This window comes from Oncorhynchus tshawytscha, linkage group LG28 (assembly GCF_018296145.1).
Source record: "Oncorhynchus tshawytscha isolate Ot180627B linkage group LG28, Otsh_v2.0, whole genome shotgun sequence".
Classification (NCBI taxonomy): Eukaryota; Metazoa; Chordata; class Actinopteri; order Salmoniformes; family Salmonidae; genus Oncorhynchus; species Oncorhynchus tshawytscha.
In genome coordinates this window covers 43,767,572-43,794,583 of record NC_056456.1, presented here as the reverse complement: position 1 = coordinate 43,794,583, position 27,012 = coordinate 43,767,572, and the positions used below count along the sequence as shown (strand labels likewise).

Below are 27,012 nucleotides of genomic sequence, written 5' to 3'. Positions count from 1 at the left end.
TCTATATCTCCTATATGTCTGTCTCATCCCATCCTCACTCTACACCTCATCCCATCCTCACTATACACCTCTTATCTGTCTGTCTCATCCCATCCTCACCTCCTATCTGTCTCCCTCATCCCATCCTCCCTCTACACCTCCTATCTGTCTGTCTCATCCCATCCTCACCTCCTATCTGTCTGTCTCATCCCATCATCACTCTACACCTCCCATCTGTCTCCCTCATCCCATCCTCACTCTACACCTCCTATCTGTCTGTCTCATCCCATCCTCACTCTACACCTCCCCCTCTATCTGTCTGTCTCATCCCATCATCTCTACACCTCCTATCTGTCTGGCTCAACTCATCCTCACTCTACACCTCCTATCTGTTTGTCTCATCCCATCCTCACTTCCTATCTGTCTGTCTCATCCCATCCTCACTCTACACCTCCTATTTGTCTGTCTCATCCCATTCTCACTCTACACCTCCTATCTGTCTCATCCCATTCTCACTCTACACCTCCTATCTGTCTGTCTCATCCCATCCTCACCTCCTATCTGTCTGTCTCATCCCATCCTCACTCTACACCTCCTATCTATCTGTCTCATCCCATCCTCACCTCCTATCTGTCTGTCTGTCTAATCCCATCCTCACTCTATACCCCCTATCTGTCTCCCTCATCCCATCCTCACTCTACAGCTCCTATCTGTCTGTCTCATCCCATCCTCACTCTACACCTCCCCTGTATCTGTCTGTCTCATCCCATTCTCATCTCTACACCTCCTATCTGTCTGTCTCATCCCATCCTCACATCTGTCTGTCTCATCCTATCCTCACTCTACACCTCCTATCTGTCTGTCTCATCCCATCATCTCTACACCTCCTATCTGTCTGTCTCATCCCATCCTCACCTCCTATCTGTCTGTCTCATCCCATCCTAACTCTACACCTGCTATCTGTCTGTCTCATCCCATCCTCACTCTACACCTCCCCCTGTATCTGTCTGTCTCATCCAATCCAAACTCTACACCTCCTATCTGTATCACTCATCCCATCCTTACTCTACACCTCCTATCTGTCTGTCTCATCCCATCATCTCTACACCTCCTATCTGTCTCCCTCATCCCATCCTCACTCTACACCTCCCCCTGTATCTGTCTGTCTCATCCCATCATCTCTATATCTCCTATATGTCTGTCTCATCCCATCCTCACTCTACACCTCCCCCTGTATCTGTCTGTCTCATCCCATCATCTCTACACCTCCTATCTGTCTCCCTCATCCCATCCTCACACTACACCTCCCCCTGTATCTGTCTGTCTCATCCCATCATCTCTACACCTCCTATCTGTCTGTCTCATCCCATCCTCACTCTACACCTCATCCCATCCTCACTCTACACCTCCTATCTGTCTGTCTCATCCCATCCTCACTCTACACCTCCTATCTGTCTGTCTCATCCCATCCTCACCTCCTATCTGTCTTTCTAATCCCATCCTCACTCTCCACCTCCTATCTGTCTCTCATCCCATCCTCGCTCTACACCTCCTATCTGTCTGTCTCATCCCATCCTCACTCTACACCTCCTATCTGTCTGTCTCATCCCATCTTCACTCTACACCTCCTATCTGTCTGTCTAATCCCATCCTCACTCTACACCTCCTATCTGTCTCCCTCATCCCATCCTCACTCTACACCTCCTATCTGTCTGTCTCATCCCATCATCTCTACACCTCCTATCTGTCTGTCTCATCCCATCCTCTCTACACCTCCTATCTGTCTGTCTCATCCCATCCTCTCTACACCTCCTATCTGTCTGTCTCATCCCATCCTCACCTCCTATCTGTCTTTCTAATCCCATCCTCACTCTACACCTCCTATCTGTCTCTCATCCCATCCTCGCTCTACACCTCCTATCTGTCTGTCTCATCCCATCCTCACTCTACACCTCCTATCTGTCTGTCTCATCCCATCTTCACTCTACACCTCCTATCTGTCTGTCTAATCCCATCCTCACTCTACACCTCCTATCTGTCTCCCTCATCCCATCCTCACTCTACACCTCCTATCTGTCTGTCTCATCCCATCATCTCTACACCTCCTATCTGTCTGTCTCATCCCATCCTCACCTCCTATCTGTCTGTCTCATCCCATCCTCACTCTACACCTCCTATCTGTCTGTCTCATCCCATCCTCACTCTACACCTCCTATCTGTCTGTCTCATCCCATCCTCACATCTGTCTGTCTCATCCTATCCTCACTCTACACCTCCTATCTGTCTGTCTCATCCCATCATCTCTACACCTCCTATCTGTCTGTCTCATCCCATCCTCACCTCCTATCTGTCTGTCTCATCCCATCCTCACTCTACACCTCCTATCTGTCTGTCTCATCCCATCCTCACTCTACACCTCCTATCTGTCTGTCTCATCCCATCCTCACATCTGTCTGTCTCATCCTATCCTCACTCTACACCTCCTATCTGTCTCCCTCATCCCATCCTCACTCTACACCTCCCCCTGTATCTGTCTGTCTCATCCCATCCTCACTCTACACCTCCCCCTGTATCTGTCTGTCTCATCCCATCATCTCTACACCTCCTATCTGTCTGGCTAATCTCATCCTCACTCTACACCTCCTATCTGTCTGTCTCATCCCATCCTCACCTCCTAATTGTCTGTCTCATCCCATCCTCACTCTACACCTCCTATTTGTCTGTCTCATCCCATTCTCACTCTTCACCTCCTATCTGTCTGTCTCATCCCATCCTCACCTCCTATCTGTCTGTCTCATCCCATCCTCACTCTACACCTCCTATCTGTCTGTCTTATCCCATCCTCACTCTACACCTCCTATATGTCTGTCTCATCCGATTCTCACTCTACACCTCCTATCTGTCTGTCTCATCCCATCATCTCTACACCGCCTATCTGTCTGTCTCATCCCATCCCTTCATCTCTACACCTCCTATCTATCTGTCTGTCTCATCCCATCCTCACTCTACACCTCCTATCTGTCTGTCTCATCCCATCCTCACTCTACACCTCCTATCTGTCTGTCTAATCCCATCCTCACTCTACACCTCCTATCTGTCTCTCATCCCATCCTTGCTCTGCACCTCCTATCTGTCTGTCTCCTCCCATCCTCACTCTACACCTCCTATCTGTCTGTCTGTCTCATCCCATCGTCACTCTACACCTCCTATCTGTCTGTCTCATCCCATCCTCACCTCCTATCTGTCTGTCTAATCCCATCCTCACTCTACACCTCCTATCTGTCTGTCTCATCCCATCCTCACCTCCTATCTGTCTGTCTAATCCCATCCTCACTCTACACCTCCTATCTGTCTCCCTCATCCCATCCTCACTCTACACCTCCTATCTGTCTCCCTCATCCCATCCTCACTCTACACCTCCCCCTGTATCTGTCTGTCTCATCCCATCATCTCTACACCTCCTATCTGTCTGTCTCATCCCATCCTCTCATCTGTCTGTCTCATCCTATCCTCACTCTACACCTCCTATCTGTCTCTCATCCCATCATCTCTACACCTCCTATCTGTCTGTCTCATCCCATCCTCACCTCCTATCTGTCTGTCTCATCCCATCCTCACCTCCTATCTGTCTGTCTCATCCAATCCTCACTCTACACCTCCTATCTGTCTGTCTCATCCCATCCTCACTCTACACCTCCTATCTGTCTGTCTCATCCCATCCTCACATCTGTCTGTCTCATCCTATCCTCACTCTACACCTCCTATCTGTCTGTCTCATCCCACCCTCACTCTACACCTCCTATCTGTCTGTCTCATCCCATCTTCACTCTACACCTCCTATCTGTCTGTCTAATCCCATCCTCACTCTACACCTCCTAACTGTCTGTCTCATCCCATCCTCACTCTACACCTCCCCCTGTATCTGTCTGTCTCATCCCATCATCTCTACACCTCCTATCTGTCTGTCTCATCCCATCCTCTCATCTGTCTGTCTCATCCTATCCTCACTCTACACCTCCTATCTGTCTGTCTCATCCCATCATCTCTACACCTCCTATCTGTCTGTCTCATCCCATCCTCACTCTACACCTCCTATCTGTCTCTCATCCCATCCTTGCTCTACACCTCCTATCTGTCTGTCTCATCCCATCCTCACCTCCTATCTGTCTGTCTAATCCCATCCTCACTCTACACCTCCTATCTGTCTCCCTCATCCCATCCTCACTCTACACCTCCTATCTGTCTGACTCATCCCATCCTCACTCTACACCTCCCCTGTATCTGTCTGTCTCATCCCATCATCTCTACACCTCCTATCTGTCTGTCTCATCCCATCCTCTCATCTGTCTGTCTCATCCTATCCTCACTCTACACCTTCTGTCTCTCATCCCATCATCTCTACACCTCCTATCTGTCTGTCTCATCCCATCCTCACCTCCTATCTGTCTGTCTCATCCCATCCTCACATCTGTCTGTCTCATCCTATCCTCACTCTACACCTCCTATCTGTATCTCTGTCTCATCCCATCCTCACTCTACACCTCCTATCTGTCTGTTTCATCCCATCATCTCTACACCTCCTATCTGTCTGTCTCATCCCATCCTCACATCTGTCTGTCTCATCCTATCCTCACTCTACACCTCCTATCTCTCTGTCTCATCCCATCCTCACTCTACACCTCCTATCTGTCTGTCTCATCCCACCCTCACTCTACACCTCCTATCTGTCTGTCTCATCCCATCATCTCTACACCTCCTATCTGTCTGTCTCATCCCATCCTCACTCTACACCTCCCCCTGTATCTGTCTGTCTCATCCTATCCTCACTCTACACCTCCTATCTGTCTGTCTCATCCCATCATCTCTACACCTCCTATCTGTCTGTCTCATCCCATCCTCACCTCCTATCTGTCTGTCTCATCCCATCCTCACTCTACACCTCCTATCTGTCTGTCTCATCCCATCCTCACTCTACACCTCCCCCTGTATCTGTCTGTCTCATCCTATCCTCACTCTACACCTCCTATCTGTCTGTCTCATCCCATCATCTCTACACCTCCTATCTGTCTGTCTCATCCCATCCTCACTCTACACCTCCCCCTGTATCTGTCTGCCTCATCCTATCCTCACTCTACACCTCCTATCTGTCTGTCTCATCCCATCATCTCTACACCTCCTATCTGTCTGTCTCATCCCATCCTCACCTCCTATCTGTCTGTCTCATCCCATCCTTACTCTACACCTCCTATCTGTCTGTCTCATCCCATCCTCACCTCCTATCTGTCTGTCTCATCCCATCCTTACTCTACACCTCCTATCTGTCTGTCTCATCCCATCATCTCTACACCTATCTGTCTGTCTGTCTCATCCCATCCTCACTCTACACCTCCTATCTGTCTGTCTCATCCCATCCTCACCTCCTATCTGTCTGTCTCATCACATCATCTCTATACCTCCTATCTGTCTGTCTCATCCCATCCTCACCTCCTATCTGTCTGTCTCAGTGTTTTCTATCCAATGCTACTAATCATATGTATATCCTGGCTTCTGGGTCTGAGTAACAGGCAGTTTACTTTGGGCATGTCAGTCAGGCGGAAATTCTGAAAAAAGGACCCTAGTTTTAAAGTAATGATGGACTGTTGTTTCTCTTTGCTTATTTGAGTTGTTCTTGCCATAATATGGACTTGGTCTTTTACCAAATAGGGTTATCTTCTGTATACCACCCCTACCTTGTCACAACACAACTGATTGGCTCATTAACAAGGAATGAAATTCCACAAGTTAAGACACGATGGTCAGTCAATCGCAAAAACCATCAAGCACTATGATGAAATTGGCTCTCAAGGACCGCCATAGGAAAGGAAGACCCAGAGTTACCTCTGCTGCAGAGGATATGTTCATTAGAGTTATCAGCCTCATAAATTGTAGCCCAAATAAATGCTTCACAGAGTTCAAGTAACAGACACATCTCAACATCAACTGTTCAGAGGAGACAGTGTGAATCAGGCCTTCATGGTCAAATTGCTGCAAAGAAACCACTACTAAAGGACACCAATAGACTTGCTTGGGCCAAGAAACACAAGCATTGGACATTAGACTGGTGGAAATCTGTCCTTCAGTCTCTTCTTCTTATTGGTGTCTTTTGGTCTGATGAGTCCAAATTTGAGATTTTTGGTTCTAACAGCCGTGTCTTTGTGAAACGCAAAGTAGGTGAACAGATGATCTCCGTATGTGTGGTTTCCACTGTGAAGCATGGAGGAGGAGGTGTGACAGTGTGGGGGTGCTTTGCTGGTGACACTGTCAGTGATTTATTTAGAATTCAAGGCACACTTAACCAGCATGGCTACCACAGCATTCTGCAGCGATACGTCATCCCATCTGGTTTGCGCTTAGTGGGACTATCATTTGTTTTTCAACAGGACAATGACCCAACACACCTCCAGGCTGTTTAAGGGCTATTTGACCAAGAAGGAGAGTGATGTAGTGCTGCATCAGATGAGCTGGCCTCCACAATCACCCAAAAACAACCCAATTGAGATGGTTTGGGACGAGTTGGATCGGAGTGTGAAGGAAAAGCAGCCAACAAGTGCTCAGCATATGTGGGAACTCCTTCAAGACAGTTGGAAAAGCATTCCATGTGAAGCTGATTGAGAGAATGCAAAGATTGTGCAAAGCAAAGGGTGGCTATTTTGAAGAATCTAAAATAGAAAATATATTTTGATTTGTTTAACACTTTTTTGGTTACTACATGATTCCATATGTGTTATTTCATAGTTTTGATGTCTTCACTATTATTCTACAATGTAGAAAATAGTAAAAAATAAAGAAGTGTCCAAACTTTTGACTGGTACTGTGTGTAAACACATTTTTGTTTGTTTTGTGTAACGAATATTTGACTTTAGACGGGACGGCCGGGCATTCGTGCGGTTGTTTTCATCTCTGCCGTAACATGGACAATGTGATGATACTTTGTTGCTCCTTGCTGAAACAAGCAAACAAGTCTTCGGTTGCCTAGGCAATGCCACCCACAATGCAACAGCAGCACACATAGGAATAGAACAGGCTTGGGACCTTCTAACCCTGGCAATTTCAGTGGTAAACTCAGGGGTACACTCGTAATGGCTTCCTGGTATTGTGATGCAATAATTTCCATGGGAATGTAGAATATTCATTTAAATGATGCTAATTGATGTGACTAATGTCAGTTGAGTTGAATCAACAAATCACATATTTTACTTCCTGCTTTGTTCCTATGGCCGCCAGGCCATCCATTATGCCATCATTGAGTTGAAAAGGGGACAGCCATTCTACTTATCAGGAGTCAGGAGCAGAGCAGAAAATATGCACCAAAACAAAACTATTAAAATAATAATAAATATATATTTTCTATTCAAAACGGCTATTACGGTGGCTGCGGTCATTTGGCTGGCCAATTATCATCCAAAACAGTCATCCAAAATACCATGACCGTCACAGACCTACCCATCTCTCTGTATTACAGCCTAGGGATCAGGGGTCATCAACTAGATTCAGCCGCGGGACGGTTGTTTCTTGAGTGGATGGTTGGGGGACGGGAACATAATTACAAATCATTTGTAGACGGCAAATTGACCGCAAGAAGGCCAAACAGATATAATGTTTGACAAAAAATATATACAGATTTTTTCAATTAAAATCACCTGGAGATGATTTCCTGGTGTTTTTTTGTGTTTTTTTTACAGTCTTCTATGTCCAACACCATTTTTAAAATTTGGTTTTATTTTATTTTTGGATCAGAACACTTGGGGTGCCAAATAAAACCAACCGTGGGCCATTTGGGGAACCCTGGATTAACCCCAATAGGGGCCAGAGAGCTCTGGAAAAGTCAACAAAGTCAAACAATGTCAAATAAATATTTAGTCTACACCTGATAATTGCTGCATCAGCAAATGACAAGGTGGAGGTGTGGTGTACTGAGGTCAGATATCAGGTGCTTAGGATCCGGATAAGTTAACTTCTTTAAAAAGGTGACAGACAAAGGTTTGTTTTTCCAAACCTTTCTTTATTACAACAGCTAAATATATCATTAAATGATCAGCAATAATATTTTGGTCAGGGTAGATGTTGTATCCTTGATTTAACACGAAAGGAGGCGTTACTTCCTGTCAACATGTTCCTTTGGAATGTTCGAAAATGAATTCATTTGAAGACATTGTGAAAATGTCGTCATTTGAAAAGGTTCAAAGTTATCTGATATTGGCGCACAATTTCTGCAAGAGAACGTCGAGAACGCAATCACAAATCTATTTCATGTTTTCCAATTTCTGCCCTCACATGTTCGATATTGTACTGTCGAGAACACAATCACAAATCTATTTCACGTTTTCCATTTGATCCAGCTATTTCAGTCAGGAAATAATAACCTGGTGGCCTGATTTCAAAGTCTTTTTAATTTTTTTCCACTTGTGCTGCGCTGTGACAGTCGGCGGTCGGTCGGATTTTATCCGAATGAGAAGACAAGACGTTGTTCTCCTTCTAACTAACTATAATATAAAACTTTACATCATTTGAAATGTTTACAGGGATCTTCATTGATAGTAATAATATTTGTGTATCTTTTCAAAGCAAACAAAATTTGGCCAGGAGATGATCATGATCATAAAATTGTCTTGGCTACTGTAGCTAAGCAAAACTAGAACTAGCTTTCCTAGCTAGATATCCAGCTAGCTAACCTTGTGTTGTTGACAGTACAATTGTCAGAAAGGGTCTAACTAGCTATATATGGTGTAACGGCCGTCGTCGGTGGATGAATGTGAGGACCAAGGTGCAGCGTGGCACGTGTCCATATTTATTAAATGACCATGGAAATAACAACGATTGACAGCTGACTCTGATTGAGAACCATATCAGGCCAAACACAGAAATAGCAAATCATAGAAAAACTAACATAGACAACCCACCCAACTCACACCCTGACCTCACTAAAACAAAGATATAATAACAGAACTAAGGTCAGAACGTGACATATGGTAACGTTCAGAAATAGCTTAATTATTTTCATTTGGTAGTTAGCCACGTTTTGGTTAGCTAGTTAGCTTGCTGGCTGCAGCAACAATGGCTGCATCTAGTGTAGCTAGCTAGATAGCAATTATTTCCCAATAAGTAAATGAAGTGTATTAGCTAGGTAACTAGTTAGCTTACAGTCATTATTCATGTGTTGTGTTCCTTGCAGTAAGCCATGAACACACCTGAACATGCCAAAAATCCATCTGGGAGAATGTCCTGTGGACAGATGACACCAAATAAGAGTTTTTTTTTTTGGTAAAGCACACACCATCTCTGTGTTTACAGAAAACAAAATATAAGCTTTCAAAGAACAGGACACCTTCCCTAATAATTTTGCACGCCCAATTTTTCAGTTTTTGATTTGTTAAAAAAGTTTGAAATATCCAATAAATGTCGTTCCACTTCATGATTGTGTCCCACTTGTTGTTGATTCTTCACAAAAAAATACAGTTTTATATCTTTATGTTTGAAGCCTGAAATGTGGCAAAAGGTCGCAAAGTTCAAGGGGGCCGAATACTTTCGCAAGGCACTGTAGAACTAGTATACAGGACTAGTATATAGAACTAGTATATAGAACTAGTATACAGACTAGTATATAGTATGAATTAGTATATAGAACTAGTATATAGAACTAGTATATAGTGTGAACTAGTATATAGAACTAGTATGTAGAACTAGTATACAGAACTAGTATCTAGAACTAGTATCTAGAACTAGTATACAGAACTAGTATACAGAACTAGTATACAGAACTAGTATATAGAACTAGTATATAGAACTAGTATAGAGAACTAGTATATAGTATGAACTAGTATATAGTATGAACTAGTATATAGTATGAACTAGTATATATAACTACTATATAGTATGCTAGTATATAGAACTAGTATATAGAACTAGCATATAGAACTAGTATAGATTACTAGTATATAGTATGAACTAGTATATAGTATGAACTAGTATATAGAACTAGTATATAGTATGCTAGTATATAGAGCTAGTATATAGTATGAACTAGTATATAGAACTAGTATAGAGAACTAGTATATAGTATGAAATAGTATATAGAACTAGTATATAGAACTAGTATATAGTATGAACTAGTATATAGTATGAACTAGTATATAGAACTAGTATATAGTATGAACTAGTATATAGAACTAGTATATAGTATGCTAGTATATAGAACTAGTATATAGAACTAGTATAGAGAACTAGTATATAGTATGAACTAGTATATAGAACTAGTATATAGTATGAACTAGTATATAGAACCAGTATATAGAACTAGTATATAGAACTAGTATATAGTATGAACTAGTATATGGAACTAGTATATAGTATGAACTAGTATGTACCAGTATGTTAGCTACTCTATCCTTATGAACCACATAGCATTACAGCAGTATGTTCGCTACTCTATCCTTATGGACCACATAGCATTACAGCAGTATGTTAGCTACTCTATCCTTATGGACCACATAGCATTACAGCAGTATGTACCAGTATGTTAGCTACTCTATCCTTATGGACCACATAGCATTACAGCAGTATCTACCAGTATGTTAGCTAGCTACTAATACATGGAACTTGCCAGTATATTAACTATATGTAATTCTTAACTTAGCTAAGTGGTATAGTCATTGTGCGTTCTCAATGGTCATTGTTAATTCACTTTGGCTATCTTCTCTGATTTCAGAGCACTCTCGTCTGAGTGTGCCAGAGCACAGAATAACTGCTGAATTTACAAACGCTCAACACCCATGGAATACGGCCGGTGTCAGTAAACGTTGGCAAAAAAAGCGTAATTAAATTGTTTCCAGCAGCACAGTTACAGTCACCAACGCTCTGGATAACATGAAAACAGCCTAACCAGCTCTGCTAGGGGGAGTAAAATGGTCAGAGTGAGGTGTTCTCTCATTTGTTTCTGGAAGTAGCTAGCAAGCTAACCAACGTTAGACAGTTAGCTTGGGTGCTTGACTGCCGTGTTCTGACTGAGGTATAGAACACTCGGATCAACCCACTCCTCGGCCAGAGCGTCCACTGTGCGGTCTGAATGCTCAGAAGTGAATTTTTTTAACGAACGCCCAGAGAGCACTCCAGATGGAATTTACAAACACATCCGAAGTCGTAAAATGTCTAGCTAGCAATTTCTATGCTAACAAGCTAGCAAGACGTTGCATAGCAACAGCATCAATTTCCGGAAGACAGGCAAAGCGCTAGTACACTCAATTGAAAGGATACAGTTTGTTTACAATACACTAAAATGAACTAAATGTAGTAAATACTCATTAAGTATGTGGTATACAGAATGTTAGTACGGGTATTCGGACACAGCTAAGCTCTCCAGTAGGTGTACTAAAACATTCAAGGGCCATTTTCTCAAAAGTGGGGATACAAGTTTAGCAACTTCCAAAGAAGAAATTACTTTCCCATTGTTCCTCAGCTGCAGTCGATTATATACCATTTTTGAGTCTCTACTTGTATCCAATGTAAAAAAAAATAAAAAAAATAAAAAAAATTTGCTACATAAAAAAATGATTGAGGTAGTGGGTCACACATGTTGTTGCGGCTTCTTTAATGAAGCCTAAATTACCATTATTATTATTTAAGTGTTATGGTTTTTTTTTGTGGAGAACTTTGTCTGTCACCATTAACACCAAATGTTATCAGTAGATCAACAATGTCAAATAGTGTCAATAAATGGTAAGTTCATAAAAGGTAGAGACGTCCTGTACTCAGGGGCTTAGGAACCTGACATGGATCAACTAATGTGACAGGCTCAGCTGAGAGAACTCAAACAGGGCAGCTATCTGTATAGATTCCCATTGAAGCTCCATACAGTGTGTAGCTCGACCATATTGCCTGCCCTGCGTGTTTAGCAGCAGCCTTCTCTCTCTCTGCTCCCAGACAGATTTGTACCCATCACTCTGTCATTGTCCATTAGCCTTTTAAACTGACACTGACATACACACAGCAGGCAGACCTCAAACACACACCTAATGCACAGACAACAGCATGCTGTACGCACACGCACAAACACACACCACCCAGAATAGCTGCTTCTCATCTCATTATACCCAGAATGCATCACCTCTGAGCTAACAGGCCACAGACGCTGATCAATCAGACCTTTTCACTGAACAGAATCTGCGTGACCGTTTTAACTTCTACCTTATTATGATCCTCCTCTTCCTCCTCATCACCACCACCATCATCTTCCCCCTACCTCTTTGTCCAGTTCATTGTGTTGGGCAGGGATCCCCAACTGTCGGCCTGAGGGACGAATTTGGCCCAGGGTGTAGTTTTATTAGGCCAGGGTGTAGTTTTATTTAGCCAGGGTGTAGTTTTATTTAGCCAGGGTGTAGTTTTATCTAGCCAGGGTGTGGTTTTATTTAGCCAGGGTGTGGTTTAATTAGGCCAGGGTGTAGTTTTATTAGGCCAGGGTGTAGTTTTATTTAGCCAGGGTGTAGTTTTATTTAGCCAGGGTGTAGTTTTATTAGGCCAGGGTGTGGTTTTATTTGGCCAGGGTGTGGTTCTATTAGGCCAGGGTGTAGTTTTATTTAACCAGGGTGTAGTTTTATTTAACCAGGGTGTAGTTTTATTAGGCCAGGGTGTAGTTTTATTAGGCCAGGGTGTAGTTTTATTAGGCCAGGGTGTGGTTCTATTAGGCCAGGGTGTAGTTTTATTAGGCCAGGGTGTAATTTTATTTGGCCAGGTTGTAGTTTTATTAGGCCAGGGTGTAGTTTTATTAGGCCAGGGTGTAGTTTTATTAGGCCAGGGTGTAGTTTTATTTAACCAGGGTGTAGTTTTATTTAACCAGGGTGTAGTTTTATTTAGCCAGGGTGTAGTTTTATTTAGCCAGGGTGTGGTTTTATTAGGTCAGGGTGTGGTTTTAACAGGCCAGGTTGTATTAGGCAAGGCACATACCTGACTATATAAGGTCCCACAGTCGACAGTGTATGTCAGAGCAAAAAACAAGTCATGAGGTCGAAGGAATTGTCCGTAGAGCTTAGAGACAGGATTGAGTCGAGGCACAGATCTGGGGAAGGGCACCAAAACATTTCTGCAGCATTGAAGGTCCCCAAGAACACAGTGGCCTCCATCATTCTTAAATGGAAGAAGTTTGGAACCACCAAGACTCTTCCTAGAGCTGGCCGCCAGGCCAAACTGAGCAATCGCGGGAAAAGGGCCTTGGTCAGGGAGGTAACCAAGAACCCAATGGTCACTCTGACAGAGCTCCATAGTTCCTCTGTGGAGATGGGAGAACTCTTTGGCCTGAATGCCTAGCGTCATGTCTATGATGAAGCATGGTGGTGGCAGTATCATGCTGTGGGGATGTTTTTTGGCGGCAGGGACTGGGAAACTAGTCAGAATCGAGGAACAGGTGAAGCTTTTAACTTCTTGGATATAGGGGGCGCTCTTTTAATTTATGGATAAAAAAACATGCCCGTATTTGTCACAAAAAGATGCTCGAATATGCATATAATTGACAGCTTTGGAAAGAAAACACTCTGACGTTTCCAAAACTGCAAATATATTATCTGTGAGTGCCACAGAACTCATGCTACAGGCGAAACCAAGATGAAACTTCAAACAGGAAATGAGCAGAATTTTTGAGGCTCTGTTTTCCATTGTCTCCTTATATGGCTGTGAATGCGCCAGGACTGAGCCTGCCCTTTCTGTCGTTTCTCCAAGGTGTCTGCAGCATTGTGACGTATTTGTAGGCTTATCATTGGAAGATTGGCCATAAGAGACTACATTTACCAGGGGTCCGCCCGGTATCCTTTGTCTAAATTGGTGCGTAATCTACAAGCTGCACGCAGTCATCCAGTGATTGAGAGGAGAGAGGAGGCTTCCACGAACGATATATCATGAAGAGATATGTGAAAAACACCTTGAGGATTGATTCTAAACAACGTTTACCATGTTTCAGTCGATATTATGGAGTTAATTTGGAAAAAAGTTTGGCATTTTGATGACAGAATTTTCGTTTTTTTTGGTAGCCAAACGTGACGCACCAAACGGAGCGATTTCTCCTAAACAAATCATCTTTCAGGAAAAACTGAGCATTTGCTATCTAACTGAGAGTCTCCTCATTGAAAACATCCAAAGTTCTTCAAAGGTAAATTATTTATTTGAATGTTTTTCTGGTTTTTGTGAAAATGTTGCCTGCTGATGCTAATGCTAAATGCTACGCTAGCTACGCTAGCTGTTACACAAATGCTTGTTTTGCTATGGTTGAGAAGCATATTTTGAAAATCTGAGATGACAGTGTTGTTAACAAAAGGCTAAGCTTGAGAGCTAGCATATTAATTTCATTTCATTTGCGATTTTCATGAATAGTTAACGTTGTGTTATGCTAATGAGCTGCGGGGATAATTACACTCCTGGATACAGGTTTTTTTTGTAGCTAAACGTGATGAACAAAACAGAGCGATTTGTCCTAAACAAATAATCTTTTTGGAAAAACTTAACATTTGCTATCTAACTGAGAGTCTCCTCATTGAAAACATCTGAAGTTCTTCAAAGGTAAATGATTTATTTGAATGCTTTTCTGGTTTTTGTGAAAATGTTGCTGCTGATGCTAACGCTAAATGCTACGCTAGCTACGCTAGTTGTTACACAAATGCTTGTTTTGCTATGGTTGAGAAGCATATTTTGAAAATCTGAGATGACAGTGTTGTTAACAAAAGGCTAAGCTTGAGAGCTAGCATATTCATTTCATTTCATTTGCGATTTTCATGAATAGTTAACGTTGCGTTATGGTAATGAGCTTGAGGCTGTATTCACGATCCCGGATCCGGGATGGATAGAATCAAGATTAATAGGACAACGACCCTAAGCACACAGCCAATACAACGTAGGAGTGGATTTGGGACAAGTCTCTCTGAAAGTCCTAGAGTGGCCCAGCCAGAGCCCGGACTTGAACCCGATCGAACATCTCTAGAGAGACCTGAAAATAGCTGTGCAGTGATGCTCCCTATCCAATCTGACTGTGCTTGAGAGGATCTGTGGAGAAGAATGAGAGAAACTCCCCAAGTACAGGTGTGACAAGCTTGTCGCATCAAAGCTGAGATCAGGTGTGCAAAGCTGTCATCAAGGCAAAAGGGTGGCTATAAAATATTTTTTGATATGTTTAACACTTTTTTGGTTACTACATAATTCCATATGTGTTAATTCATAATTTTGATGTCTCACTATTAGTCTACAATGTAGAAAATAGTAAAAAATAAAGAAAAACCCTTGAATGAGTAGGTGTGTCCAAACTTTTAACTGGTACTCTATGTAACTGTGATTTTTTTTAAACTGTTTTTGCTTTGTCATTGTGGGGTATTGTGATGTCATTATGGGGTATTGTGATGTCATTGTGGGGTATTGTGACGTCATTGTGGCATATTGTGATGTTATTATGGGGTATTGTGATGTCATTGTGATGTCATTGTGGCGTATTGTGATGTCATTATGGGGTATTGTGATGTCATTGTGGCGTTTTGTGATGTCATTGTGGGGTATTGTGTGTAGATTGATGAGAATTTTTTATTCAGTTTAGAATGAGGCTGTAACGTAACAAAATGTGGAAAAAGGCAAGGGGTCGGAATACTTTCCGAAATGCCCTGTATGTGATCGCATACAAATGTAAGCAAGATTTTAAATGATTATGTTGTAGTCAAATATTATATCTGTTTGGGCTTCTTGTGGTCAATTTGCAGCCGACAAATGATTTGTAATTACGTTCCGGTCCCCCAACCATCCGTTCAAGAAAAAAAAATCAGCCCGCGGCTGAATCTAGTTGATGACCCCTGATCCCTAGTAAAGCCTGTTCAGATATCTCCTCCTCCCCCTCCTCCTCCTCCTCCCCCTCCCCCTCCTCCTCCTCCTCCTCCCCCTTCTCCTCCTCCCCCCTAATCCTCCCCTTCCCCCCTCCTCCTCCTCCTCCCCCTCCCCCTCCTCCTCCCCCTTCTTCTCCTCCCCTTTCTCCTCCTCCTCCTCCTCCTCTCCTACCTCTTTGGTTCTGTCCAGTTCATTGTGCAGAGCCTGGTTAGAGATCTCCACCTCGATGATCCTCTGTCTCAGCAGCTCATTCTCATCTTCAGCCCTGGTCCTCTTGTCTTCTACATTCTCCAGCTCGTTGTGCAAACGCACTGACACATCTTTGGCCACCTGCACAGGGACACAGTCACATGGGGACACAGTCACATGGGGACACAATTACACAGGGACACAGGTACATGGGGACACAGGTACACAGGGACACAGGTACACGGCGACACAGGTACACGGGGACACAGGTACATGGGGACACAGGTACATGGAGACACAGTCACATGGAGACACAGGTACATGGAGACACAGTTACATGGAGACACAGGTACATGGGGACACAATCACATGGAGTCACACGTGACAATAATAAGTCCTAAATACATTGAGGTCATGAAACACACAGATGGACACAGTACATGAACACAGTACATGAACACAGTACATGGACACAGTACATGGACACAGTACATGGACACAGTACAGTGTTTGTTTTTTTACGTGTTTTTTTACGTGTTATTTCTTACACTAGTACCCCAGGTCATCTTAGGTTTCTTTACATACAGCCGACAAGAACTACTGAATATAAGATCAGCGTCAACTCACCATCAGTACGACCAAGAATATGTTTTTCGCGATGCGGATCCTGAGTTCTGCCTTACAACCAGTGTAACCGAGTGGATCACATGCAGCGACCAAAAAAAAAAAAAAAACGACTCAGAAAAAGAGGGAAACGAAGCGGTCTTCTGGTCAGACTCCGGAGACGGGCACATCGTGCACCACTCCCCAGCATTCTTCTTGCCAATGTCCAGTCTCTTGACAACAAGGTTGATGAAATCCGAGCAAGGGTAGCATTCCAGAGGGACATCAGAGACTGTAACGTTCTCTGCTTCACGGAAACATGGCTCACTGGAGAGACGCAATCCGAAGCGGTGCAGCCAGCGGGTTTCTCCACGCATCGCGCCGACAGAAACAAACATCTCTCTGGTAAGAAGACGGGCGGGGGCGTATGCCTTATGGCCAACGTGACATGGTGTGATGAAGGAAACATACAGGAACTCAAATCCTTCTGTTCACCTGATTTAGAATTCCTCACAATCAAATGTAGACCGCATTATCTACCAAGAGAATTCTCTTCGATTATAATCACAGCCGTATATATCCCCCCCCAAGCAGACACATCGATGGCTCTGAACGAACTTTATTTAACTCTCTGCAAACTGGAAACGATTTATCCGGAGGCTGCATTCATTGTAGCTGGGGATTTTAACAAGGCTAATCTGAAAACAAGACTCCCTAAATTTTATCAGCATATTGATTGCGCAACCAGGGGTGGAAAGACCCTGGATCATTGTTACTCTAACTTCCGCGACGCATATAAGGCCCTGCCCCGCCCCCCTTTCGGAAAAGCTGACCACGACTCCATTTTGTTGATCCCTGCCTACAGACAGAAACTAAAACAAGAAGCTCCCACGCTGAGGTCTGTCCAACGCTGGTCCGACCAAGCTGACTCCACACTCCAAGACTGCTTCCATCACGTGGACTGGGACATGTTTCGTATTGCGTCAGACAACAACATTGACGAATACGCTGATACGGTGTGCGAGTTCATTAGAACGTGCGTTGAAGATGTCGTTCCCATAGCAACGATTAAAACATTCCCTAACCAGAAACCGTGGATTGATGGCAGCATTCGTGTGAAACTGAAGGCACGAACCACTGCTTTTAATCAGGGCAAGGTGTCTGGTAACATGACTGAATACAAACAGTGCAGCTATTCCCTCCGCAAGGCTATCAAACAAGCTAAGCGCCAGTACAGAGACAAAGTAGAATCTCAATTCAACGGCTCAGACACAAGAGGTATGTGGCAGGGTCTACAATCAATCACGGACTACAGGAAGAAACCCAGCCCAGTCACGGACCAGGATGTCTTGCTCCCAGGCAGACTAAATAACTTTTTGCCCGCTTTGAGGACAATACAGTGCCACTGACACGGCCTGCAACGGAATCATGCGGTCTCTCCTTCACTGCAGCCGAAGTGAGTAAGACATTTAAACGTGTTAACCCTCGCAAGGCTGCAGGCCCAGACGGCATCCCCAGCCGCGCCCTCAGAGCATGCGCAGACCAGCTGGCCGGTGTGTTTACGGACATATTCAACCAATCCCTATACCAGTCTGCTGTTCCCACATGCTTCAAGAGGGCCACCATTGTTCCTGTTCCCAAGAAAGCTAAGGTAACTGAGCTAGCTGACTACCGCCCCGTAGCACTCACATCCGTCATCATGAAGTGCTTTGAGAGACTAGTCAAGGACCATATCACCTCCACCCTACCTGACACCCTTGACCCACTCCAATTTGCTTACCGCCCAAATAGGTCCACAGACGATGCAATCTCAACCACACTGCACACTGCCCTAACCCATCTGGACAAGAGGAATACCTATGTGAGAATGCTGTTCATCGACTACAGCTCGGCATTCAACACCATAGTACCCTCCAAGCTCGTCATCAAGCTCGAGACCCTGGGTTTCGACCCCGCCCTGTGCAACTGGGTACTGGACTTCCTGACGGGCCGCCCCCAGGTGGTGAGGGTAGGCAACAACATCTCCTCCCCGCTGATCCTCAACACTGGGGCCCCACAAGGGTGCGTTCTGAGCCCCCTCCTGTACTCCCTGTTCACCCACGACTGCATGGCCATGCACGCCTCCAACTCAATCATCAAGTTTGCGGACGACACAACAGTGGTAGGCTTGATTACCAACAACGACGAGACGGCCTACAGGGAGGAGGTGAGGGCCCTCGGAGTGTGGTGTCAGGAAAATAACCTCACACTCAACGTCAACAAAACTAAGGAGATGATTGTGGACTTCAGGAAACAGCAGAGGGAACACCCCCATCCACATCGATGGAACAGTAGTGGAGAGGGTAGCAAGTTTTAAGTTCCTCGGCATACACATCACAGACAAACTGAATTGGTCCACTCACACAGACAGCATCGTGAGGAAGGCGCAGCAGCGCCTCTTCAACCTCAGGAGGCTGAAGAAATTCGGCTTGTCATCAAAAGCACTCACAAACTTCTACAGATGCACAATCGAGAGCATCCTGGCGGGCTGTATCACCGCCTGGTATGGCAACTGCACCGCCCTCAACCGTAAGGCTCTCCAGAGGGTAGTGAGGTCTGCACAACGCATCACCGGGGGCAAACTACCTGCCCTCCAGGACACCTACACCACCCGATGCTACAGGAAGGCCATAAAGATCATCAAGGACATCAACCACCCGAGCCACTGCCTGTTCACCCCGCTGTCATCCAGAAGGCGAGGTCAGTACAGGTGCATCAAAGCTGGGCCCGAGAGACTGAAAAACAGCTTCTATCTCAAGGCCATCAGACTGTTAAACAGCCACCACTAACATTGAGTGGCTACTGCCAACACACTGTCAATGACACTGACTCTACTCCAGCCACTTTAATCATGGGAATTGATGGGAAATTATGTAAATATATCACTAGCCACTTTAAACAATGCTACCTTATATAATGTTACTTACCCTACATTGTTCATCTCATATGCATACGTTGATACTGTACTCTATATCATCGACTGCATCCTTATGTAATACATGTATCACTAGCCACTTTAACTATGCCACTTGGTTTACATACTTATCTCATATGTATATACTGTACTCGATATCATCTACTGTATCTTGCCTATGCTGCTCTGTACCATCACTCATTCATATATCCTTATGTACATATTCTTTATCCCCTTACACTGTGTATAAGACAGTAGTTTTTTTTTTTTGGAATTGTTAGTTAGATTACTTGCTCGTTATTACTGCATTGTCGGAACTAGAAGCACAAGCATTTCGCTACACTCGCATTAACATCTGCTAACCATGTGTATGTGACAAATAAAATTTGATTTGATTTGATTTTTGATTTGATTTGATTTACATGGACACAGTACATGGACACAGTACATGGACACAGGTTGGACCACTCGTCAACAACACGGACCTTGAGGTCCTGACCAGGTTGGACCACTCGTCAACAACACGGACCTTGAGGTCCTGACCAGGCTGGACCACTCGTCAACAACACGGACCTTGATGTCCTGTTCCAGGTTGGACCACTCGTCAACAACACAGACCTTGAGGTCCTGACCAGGTTGGACCACTCGTCAACAACACGGACCTTGAGGTCCTGACCAGGTTGGACCACTCGTCAACAACACAAACCTTGAGGTCCTGTTCCAGGTTGGACCACTCGTCAACAACACGTACCTTGATGTCCTGTTCCAGGTTGCGTAGCAGCTCTCCATCTACATGTCCAGTCTGGGCCACTCTGAGGCTCTTCTGCTCCGCCTTACGGAGACGGTACTGGAGGATCCGGCACTTCTTATTGGACCGGTCCAGCTCCCTCTGTAACTCCTGCACCTGATACACCTCCTCCTCCAGGTAACTGTCCCGGGCCTCCTCCATCTCTGCACGCAGCTCCTCCACTTCATCCTGAGAAGAGAGAGACAGAGAGAGAGAGAGAGACAGAGAGAGAGGGAGACAGAGAGAGAGAGAGAGAGAGAGAGACAGAGAGAGAGAGAGAGAGAGAGAGAGAGAGACAGAGAGAGACAGAGAGAGGAACTGAGTAACATTAAGAAATGCTATAGATGGAAGGAATGCAGTTTGGAAACCTACCAAAAAACAATTAGGCAACAACAAATTCAATCCCTTTTCGACAATTTCCTGGGTAAAACGTTCCACTGTAATAGTGAAGGTGTAAACTTGGCAGTAGAAAATCTTAACAATATATTTGACCTCTCAGCTTCCCTATCAAATCTAAAAATATCAAATAGAAAACCAAAGAAAATTAACAATCATGACAAATTGTTTGATGAAGAATGCAAAAATCTAAGAAAGAAATTGAGAAACCTGTCCAACCAAAAACATAAAGACCCGGAAAACCTGAGTCTACGCCTTCACTATGGTGAATCACTAAAACAATACAGAAATACACTACCGAAAAAGAAGGAACAGCTTGTCAGAAATCAGCTCAATGTAATTGAAGAATCCATAGACTCTAACCACTTCTGGGAAAATTGGAAAACACTAAACAAACAACAACACGAAGAATTATCTATCCAAAATGGAGATGTATGGGTAAACCACTTCTCCAATCTTTTTGGCTCAATAACAAAGAACAAAGAGCAAAAACATATACATGATCAAATACAGATCTTAGAATCAACTATTAAAGACTACCAGAACCCACTGGATTCTCCAATTACATTGAATGAGTTACAGGACAAAATAAAAACCCTCCAACCCAAAAAGGCCTGTGGTGTTGATGGTATCCTCAATGAAATGATCAAATATACAGACAACAAATTCCAATTGGCTATACTAAAACTCTTTAACATCATCCTTAGCTCTGGCATCTTCCCCAATATTTGGAACCAAGGACTGATCAGCCCAATCCACAAAAGTGGAGACAAATTTGACCCCAATAACTACCGTGGAATATGCGTCAACAGTAACCTTGGGAAAATCCTCTGCATTATCATTAACAGCAGACTCGTACATTTCCTCAATGAAAAGAATGTACTGAGCAAATGTCAAATTGTCTTTTTACCAAATTACCGTACAACAGACCATGTATTCACCCTGCACACCCTAAATGACAACCAAACAAACCAAAACAAAGGCAAAGTCTTCTCATGCTTTGTTGATTTCAAAAAAGCCTTTGACTCAATTTGGCATGAGGGTCTGCTATACAAACTGATGGAAAGTGGTTTTGGGGGTAAAACATACGACATAAAATCCATGTACACAAACAACAAGTGTGCGGTTAAAATTGGCAAAAAACACACATTTCTTCACACAGGGTCGTGGGGTGAGACAGGGATGCAGCTTAAGCCCCACCCTCTTCAACATATATTTCAACAAATTGGGGCGGGCACTAGAAAAGTCTGCAGCACCCGGCCTCACCCTACTAGAATCCGAAGTCAAATGTCTGCTGTTGATCTGGTGCTTCTGTCACCAACCAAGGAGGGCCTACAGCAGCACCTAAATCTTATGCACAGATTCTGTTAGACCTGGGCCCTAACAGTAAATCTCAGTAAGACCAAAATAATGGTGTTCCAAAAAAGGTCCAGTCACCAGGACCACAAATACAAATTCCATCTAGACACTGTTGCCCTAGAGCACACAAAAAACGATACATACCTTGGCCTAAACATCAGTGCCACAGGTAACTTCCACAAAGCTGTGAACGATCTGAGAGACAAGGCAAGAAGGGCATTCTATGCCATCAAAAGGAACATAAATTTCAACATACCAATTAGGATTTGGCTAAAAATACTTGAATCAGTCATAGAGCCCATTGCCCTTTATGGTTGTGAGGTCTGGGTTCCGCTCACCAGCCAAGACTTCACAAAATGGGACAAACACCAAATTGAGACTCTGCACGCAGAATTCTGCAAAAATATCCTCCGTGTACAACGTAAAACACCAAATAATGCATGCAGAGCAGAATTAGGCCGATACCCACTAATTATCAAAATCCAGAAAAGAGACGTTAAATTCTATAACCACTTAAAAGGAAGCGATTCCCAAACCTTCCACGACAAAGCCATCACCTACAGAGAGATGAACCTGGAGAAGAGTCCCCTAAGCAAGCTGGTCCTGGGGCTCTGTTCACAAACACAAACACACCCTACAGAGCCCCAGGACAGCAGCACAATTAGACCCAACCAAATCATGAGAAAACAAAAAGATAATTACTAGACACATTGGAAAGAATTAACAAAAAAACAGAGCAAACTAGAATGCTATTTGGCCCTACACAGAGAGTACACAGCGGCAGAATACCTGACCACTGTGACTGACCCAAAATTAAGGAAAGCTTTGACTATGTACAGACTCAGTGAGCATAGCCTTGCTATTGAGAAAGGCCGCCGTAGGCAGACATGGCTCTCAAGAGAAGACAGGCTATGTGCTCACTCCCCACAAAATGAGGTGGAAACTGAGCTGCACTTCCTAACCTCCTGCCCAATGTATGACCATATTAGAGAGACATATTTCCCTCAGATTACACAGATCCACAAAGAATTCGAAAACAAATCCAATTTTGATAAACTCCCATATCTACTGGGTGAAATTCCACAGTGTGCCATCACAGCAGAAAGATTTGTGACCTGTTGCCACGAGAAATAGGCAACCAGTGAAGAACACACACCATTGTAAATACAACCCATATTTATGCTTATTTATTTTATCTTGTGTCCTTTACCATTTGTACATTGTTAAAACACTGTATATATATAATATGACATTTGTAATGTCTTTATTGTTTTGAAACCTCTGTATGTGTAATGTTTACTGTAAATTTTTATTGTTTATTTCACTTTAAATATATTCACTTTATATATTATCTACCTCACTTGCTTTGGCAATGTTAACACGTTTCCCATGCCAATAAAGCCCTTGAATTGAATTGAATTGAGAGAGAGAGAGAGAGAGACAGCAGCACCAGGATAGCAGCACAATTAGACCCAACCAAATCATGAGAAAACAAAAAGGTAATTACTTGACACATTGGAAAGAATTAACAAAAAAACAGAGCAAACTAGAATGCTATTTGGCCCTACACAGAGAGTACACAGTGGCAGAATACCTGACCACTGTGACTGACCCAAACTTAAGGAAAGCTTTGACTATGTACAGACTCAGTGAGCATAGCCTTGCTATTGAGAAAGGCCGCCGTTGGCAGACCTGGCTCTCAAGAGAAGACAGGCTATGTGCTCACTGCCCACAAAATGAGGTGGAAACTGAGATGCATTTCCTAACCTCCTGCTCAATGTATGACCATATTAGAGAGACATATTTCCCTCAGATTACACAGACCCACAAAGAATTTGAAAACAAATCCAATTTTGATAAACTTCCATATCCACTGGGTGAAATTCCACAGTGTGCCATCACAGCAGCAAGATTTGTGACCTGTTGCCACAAGAAAAGGGCAACCAGTGAAGAACAAACACCATTGTAAATACAACCCATATTTATGCTTATTTATTGTCCCTTGTGTACTTTAACTTCTTGGATATAGGGGGCGCTCTTTTAATTTATGGATAAAAAAACGTTCCCGTTTTAAACAAGATATTTTGTCACGAAAAGATGCTCGACTATGCATATAATTGACAGCTTTGGAAAGAAAACTGACGTTTCCAAAACTGCAAAGATATTGTCTGAGTGCCACAGAACTAATGCTACAGGCGAAACCAAGATGAAATTTCATACAGGAAGTGCCCCAGATTTTGAATGCGCTGTGTTCCAATGTCTCCTTATATGGCTGTGTATGGGTCACAAATGAGCTTAGACTTTCTGTCGTTTCCCCAAGGTGTCGACAGCATTGTGACGTATTTGTAGGCAAATCATTGGAAGATTGACCTTAAGAGACTACATCTACCAGGTGGCCGCTTGGTGTCCTCCGTTGCAATTATTGCGTAATCTCCAGCTGCGTGTATTTTTTGTTTGCTTCGAGGAGAAACACAGCTGCCAGGAATGATTTATCATCGAATAGATATGTGAAAAACACCTTGAGGATTGATTCTAAACAACGTTTGCCATGTTTCTGTCGATATTATGGAGTTAATTTGGTAAAAAGTTCGGCGTTGTAGAGACTGCATTTTCGGATTTTTTTCTTGGCCAAACGTGATGAACAAAACGGAGCGATTTCTCCTACACAAATAATATTTTTGGAAAAAATGAACATTTGCTATCTAACTGAGAGTCTCCTCATTGAAAACATCCGAAGTTCTTCAACGGTAAATGATTTTATTTGAATGCTTTTCTTGTTTTTGTGAAAATGTTGCCTGCTGAATGCTAGGCTTAATGCTATGCTAGCTATCAATACTCTTACACAAATGCTTGTGTAGCTATGGTTGAAAAGCATATTTTGAAAATCTGAGATGACAGTGTTGTTAACAAAAGGCTAAGCTTGTGAGTGAATATATTTCTTTCATTTCATTTGCGATTTTCATGAATAGTTAACGTTGCGTTATGGTAAGCTGGGAGCTTGAGGCTATAATTACGCTCCCGGATACGGGATTGCTCGACGCTAGAGGTTAACCATTTGCACATTGTTATAACACTATATATATATATAATATGACATTTGTAATGTCTTTATTGTTTTGAAACTTCTGTATGTATAATGTAACACAGAGAGGAGAGACACACAGAGACACACAGAGACACAGAGACACACAGAGAGGAGAGACACACAGAGACCCACAGAGACACACAGAGACACACAGAGAGGAGAGACACACAGAGACACACAGAGAGGAGAGACACACAGAGACACACAGAGAGGAGAGACACACAGAGACACACAGAGAGGAGAGACACACAGAGACACACAGAGAAGAGAGACACACAGAGAAGAGAGACACAGAGACACACAGAGAGCAGAGACACACAGAGACACACAGAGAGGAGACACTCAGAGACACACAGAGAGGAGAGACACACAGAGACACACAGAGAGACACACAGAGACACACAGAGACAGGAGAGACACACAGAGACCCACAGAGACACACAGAGAGGAGAGACACACAGAGAGGAGAGACACACAGAGAGGAGAGACACACAGAGACACACAGAGAGGAGAGACACACAGAGACACACAGAGAAGAGAGACACAGAGACACACAGAGAGCAGAGACACACAGAGACACACAGAGAGGAGACACTCAGAGACACACATAGAGGAGAGACACACATAGATGCACAGAGACAGGAGAGACACACAGAGAGGAGAGACACACAGAGAGGAGAGACACACAGAGACACACAGAGAGGAGAGACACACAGAGACACACAGAGAGGAGAGACACAGAGACACACAGAGAGGAGAGACACACAGAGACACAGAGAGAGGAGAGACACACAGAGACACACAGAGAGGAGAGACACAGAGACACACAGAGAGGAGAGACACACAGAGACACACAGAGAGGAGAGACACACAGAGACACACAGAGAGGAGAGACACACAGAGACACACAGAGAGGAGAGACACACAGAGACACACAGAGAGGAGAGACACACAGAGACACACAGAGAGGAGAGACACAGAGACACACAGAGAGGAGAGACACACAGAGACACACAGAGAGGAGAGACACACAGAGACACACAGAGAGGAGAGACACACAGAGACACACAGAGAGGAGAGACACACAGAGACACACAGAGAGGAGAGACACACAGAGACACACAGAGAGGAGATACACAGAGACACACAGAGAGGAGAGACACACAGAGACACAGAGACAGGAGAGACACACAGAGAGGAGAGACACACAGAGAGGAGAGACACACAGAGACACACAGAGAGGAGAGACACAGAGACACACAGAGAGGAGAGACACACAGAGACCCACAGAGAGGAGAGACACACAGAGAGGAGAGACACACAGAGACACACAGAGAGGAGAGACACAGAGACACACAGAGAGGAGAGACACACAGAGACACAGAGAGAGGAGAGACACACAGAGACACAGAGAGAGGAGAGACACACAGAGACACAGAGAGAGGAGAGACACACAGAGACACAGAGAGAGGAGAGACACACAGAGACACATAGAGAGGAGAGACACAGGGACACACAGAGAGAGGAGAGACACACAGACACACAGAGACACATAGATAACCTAAATCAATAGCCAGATAAGATACTCAGTCTGTGTGATGATAGGTCTTTCTGAGATTTAAAAAAAAATAGCTTTCATGGTTGTCGTTGTTAATGAAAAAGTAGTAGTTTACGACATTAGTAAGTCCTTTCTGGGCTGTTATTAGCTTTGACAGTCAATCAAGTTTTCAGGTACTGAGCTAATCTTGTTTGATGTTTGATGCACATGGTGGATAGCGACTG

General features: G+C 43.8%; 1 protein-coding gene across 2 annotated transcripts in view; it reads right to left on the bottom strand.

The window, feature by feature from the left end:
* The window catches only part of LOC112241076 (microtubule cross-linking factor 1), a 163,007-nt gene that overhangs the window by 132,240 nt on the left and 3,755 nt on the right, over positions 1 to 27,012 (bottom strand). For both annotated transcript variants that reach the window (XM_042307838.1, XM_042307836.1), the window contains exons 2-3: positions 20,355 to 20,579; positions 16,030 to 16,188 (exon numbers count right to left, since the gene is read on the bottom strand). In XM_042307838.1, coding sequence (XP_042163772.1) covers positions 16,030 to 16,188; positions 20,355 to 20,579 — 384 coding nt within the window. The remainder of the gene's footprint in view (positions 1 to 16,029; positions 16,189 to 20,354; positions 20,580 to 27,012) is intronic.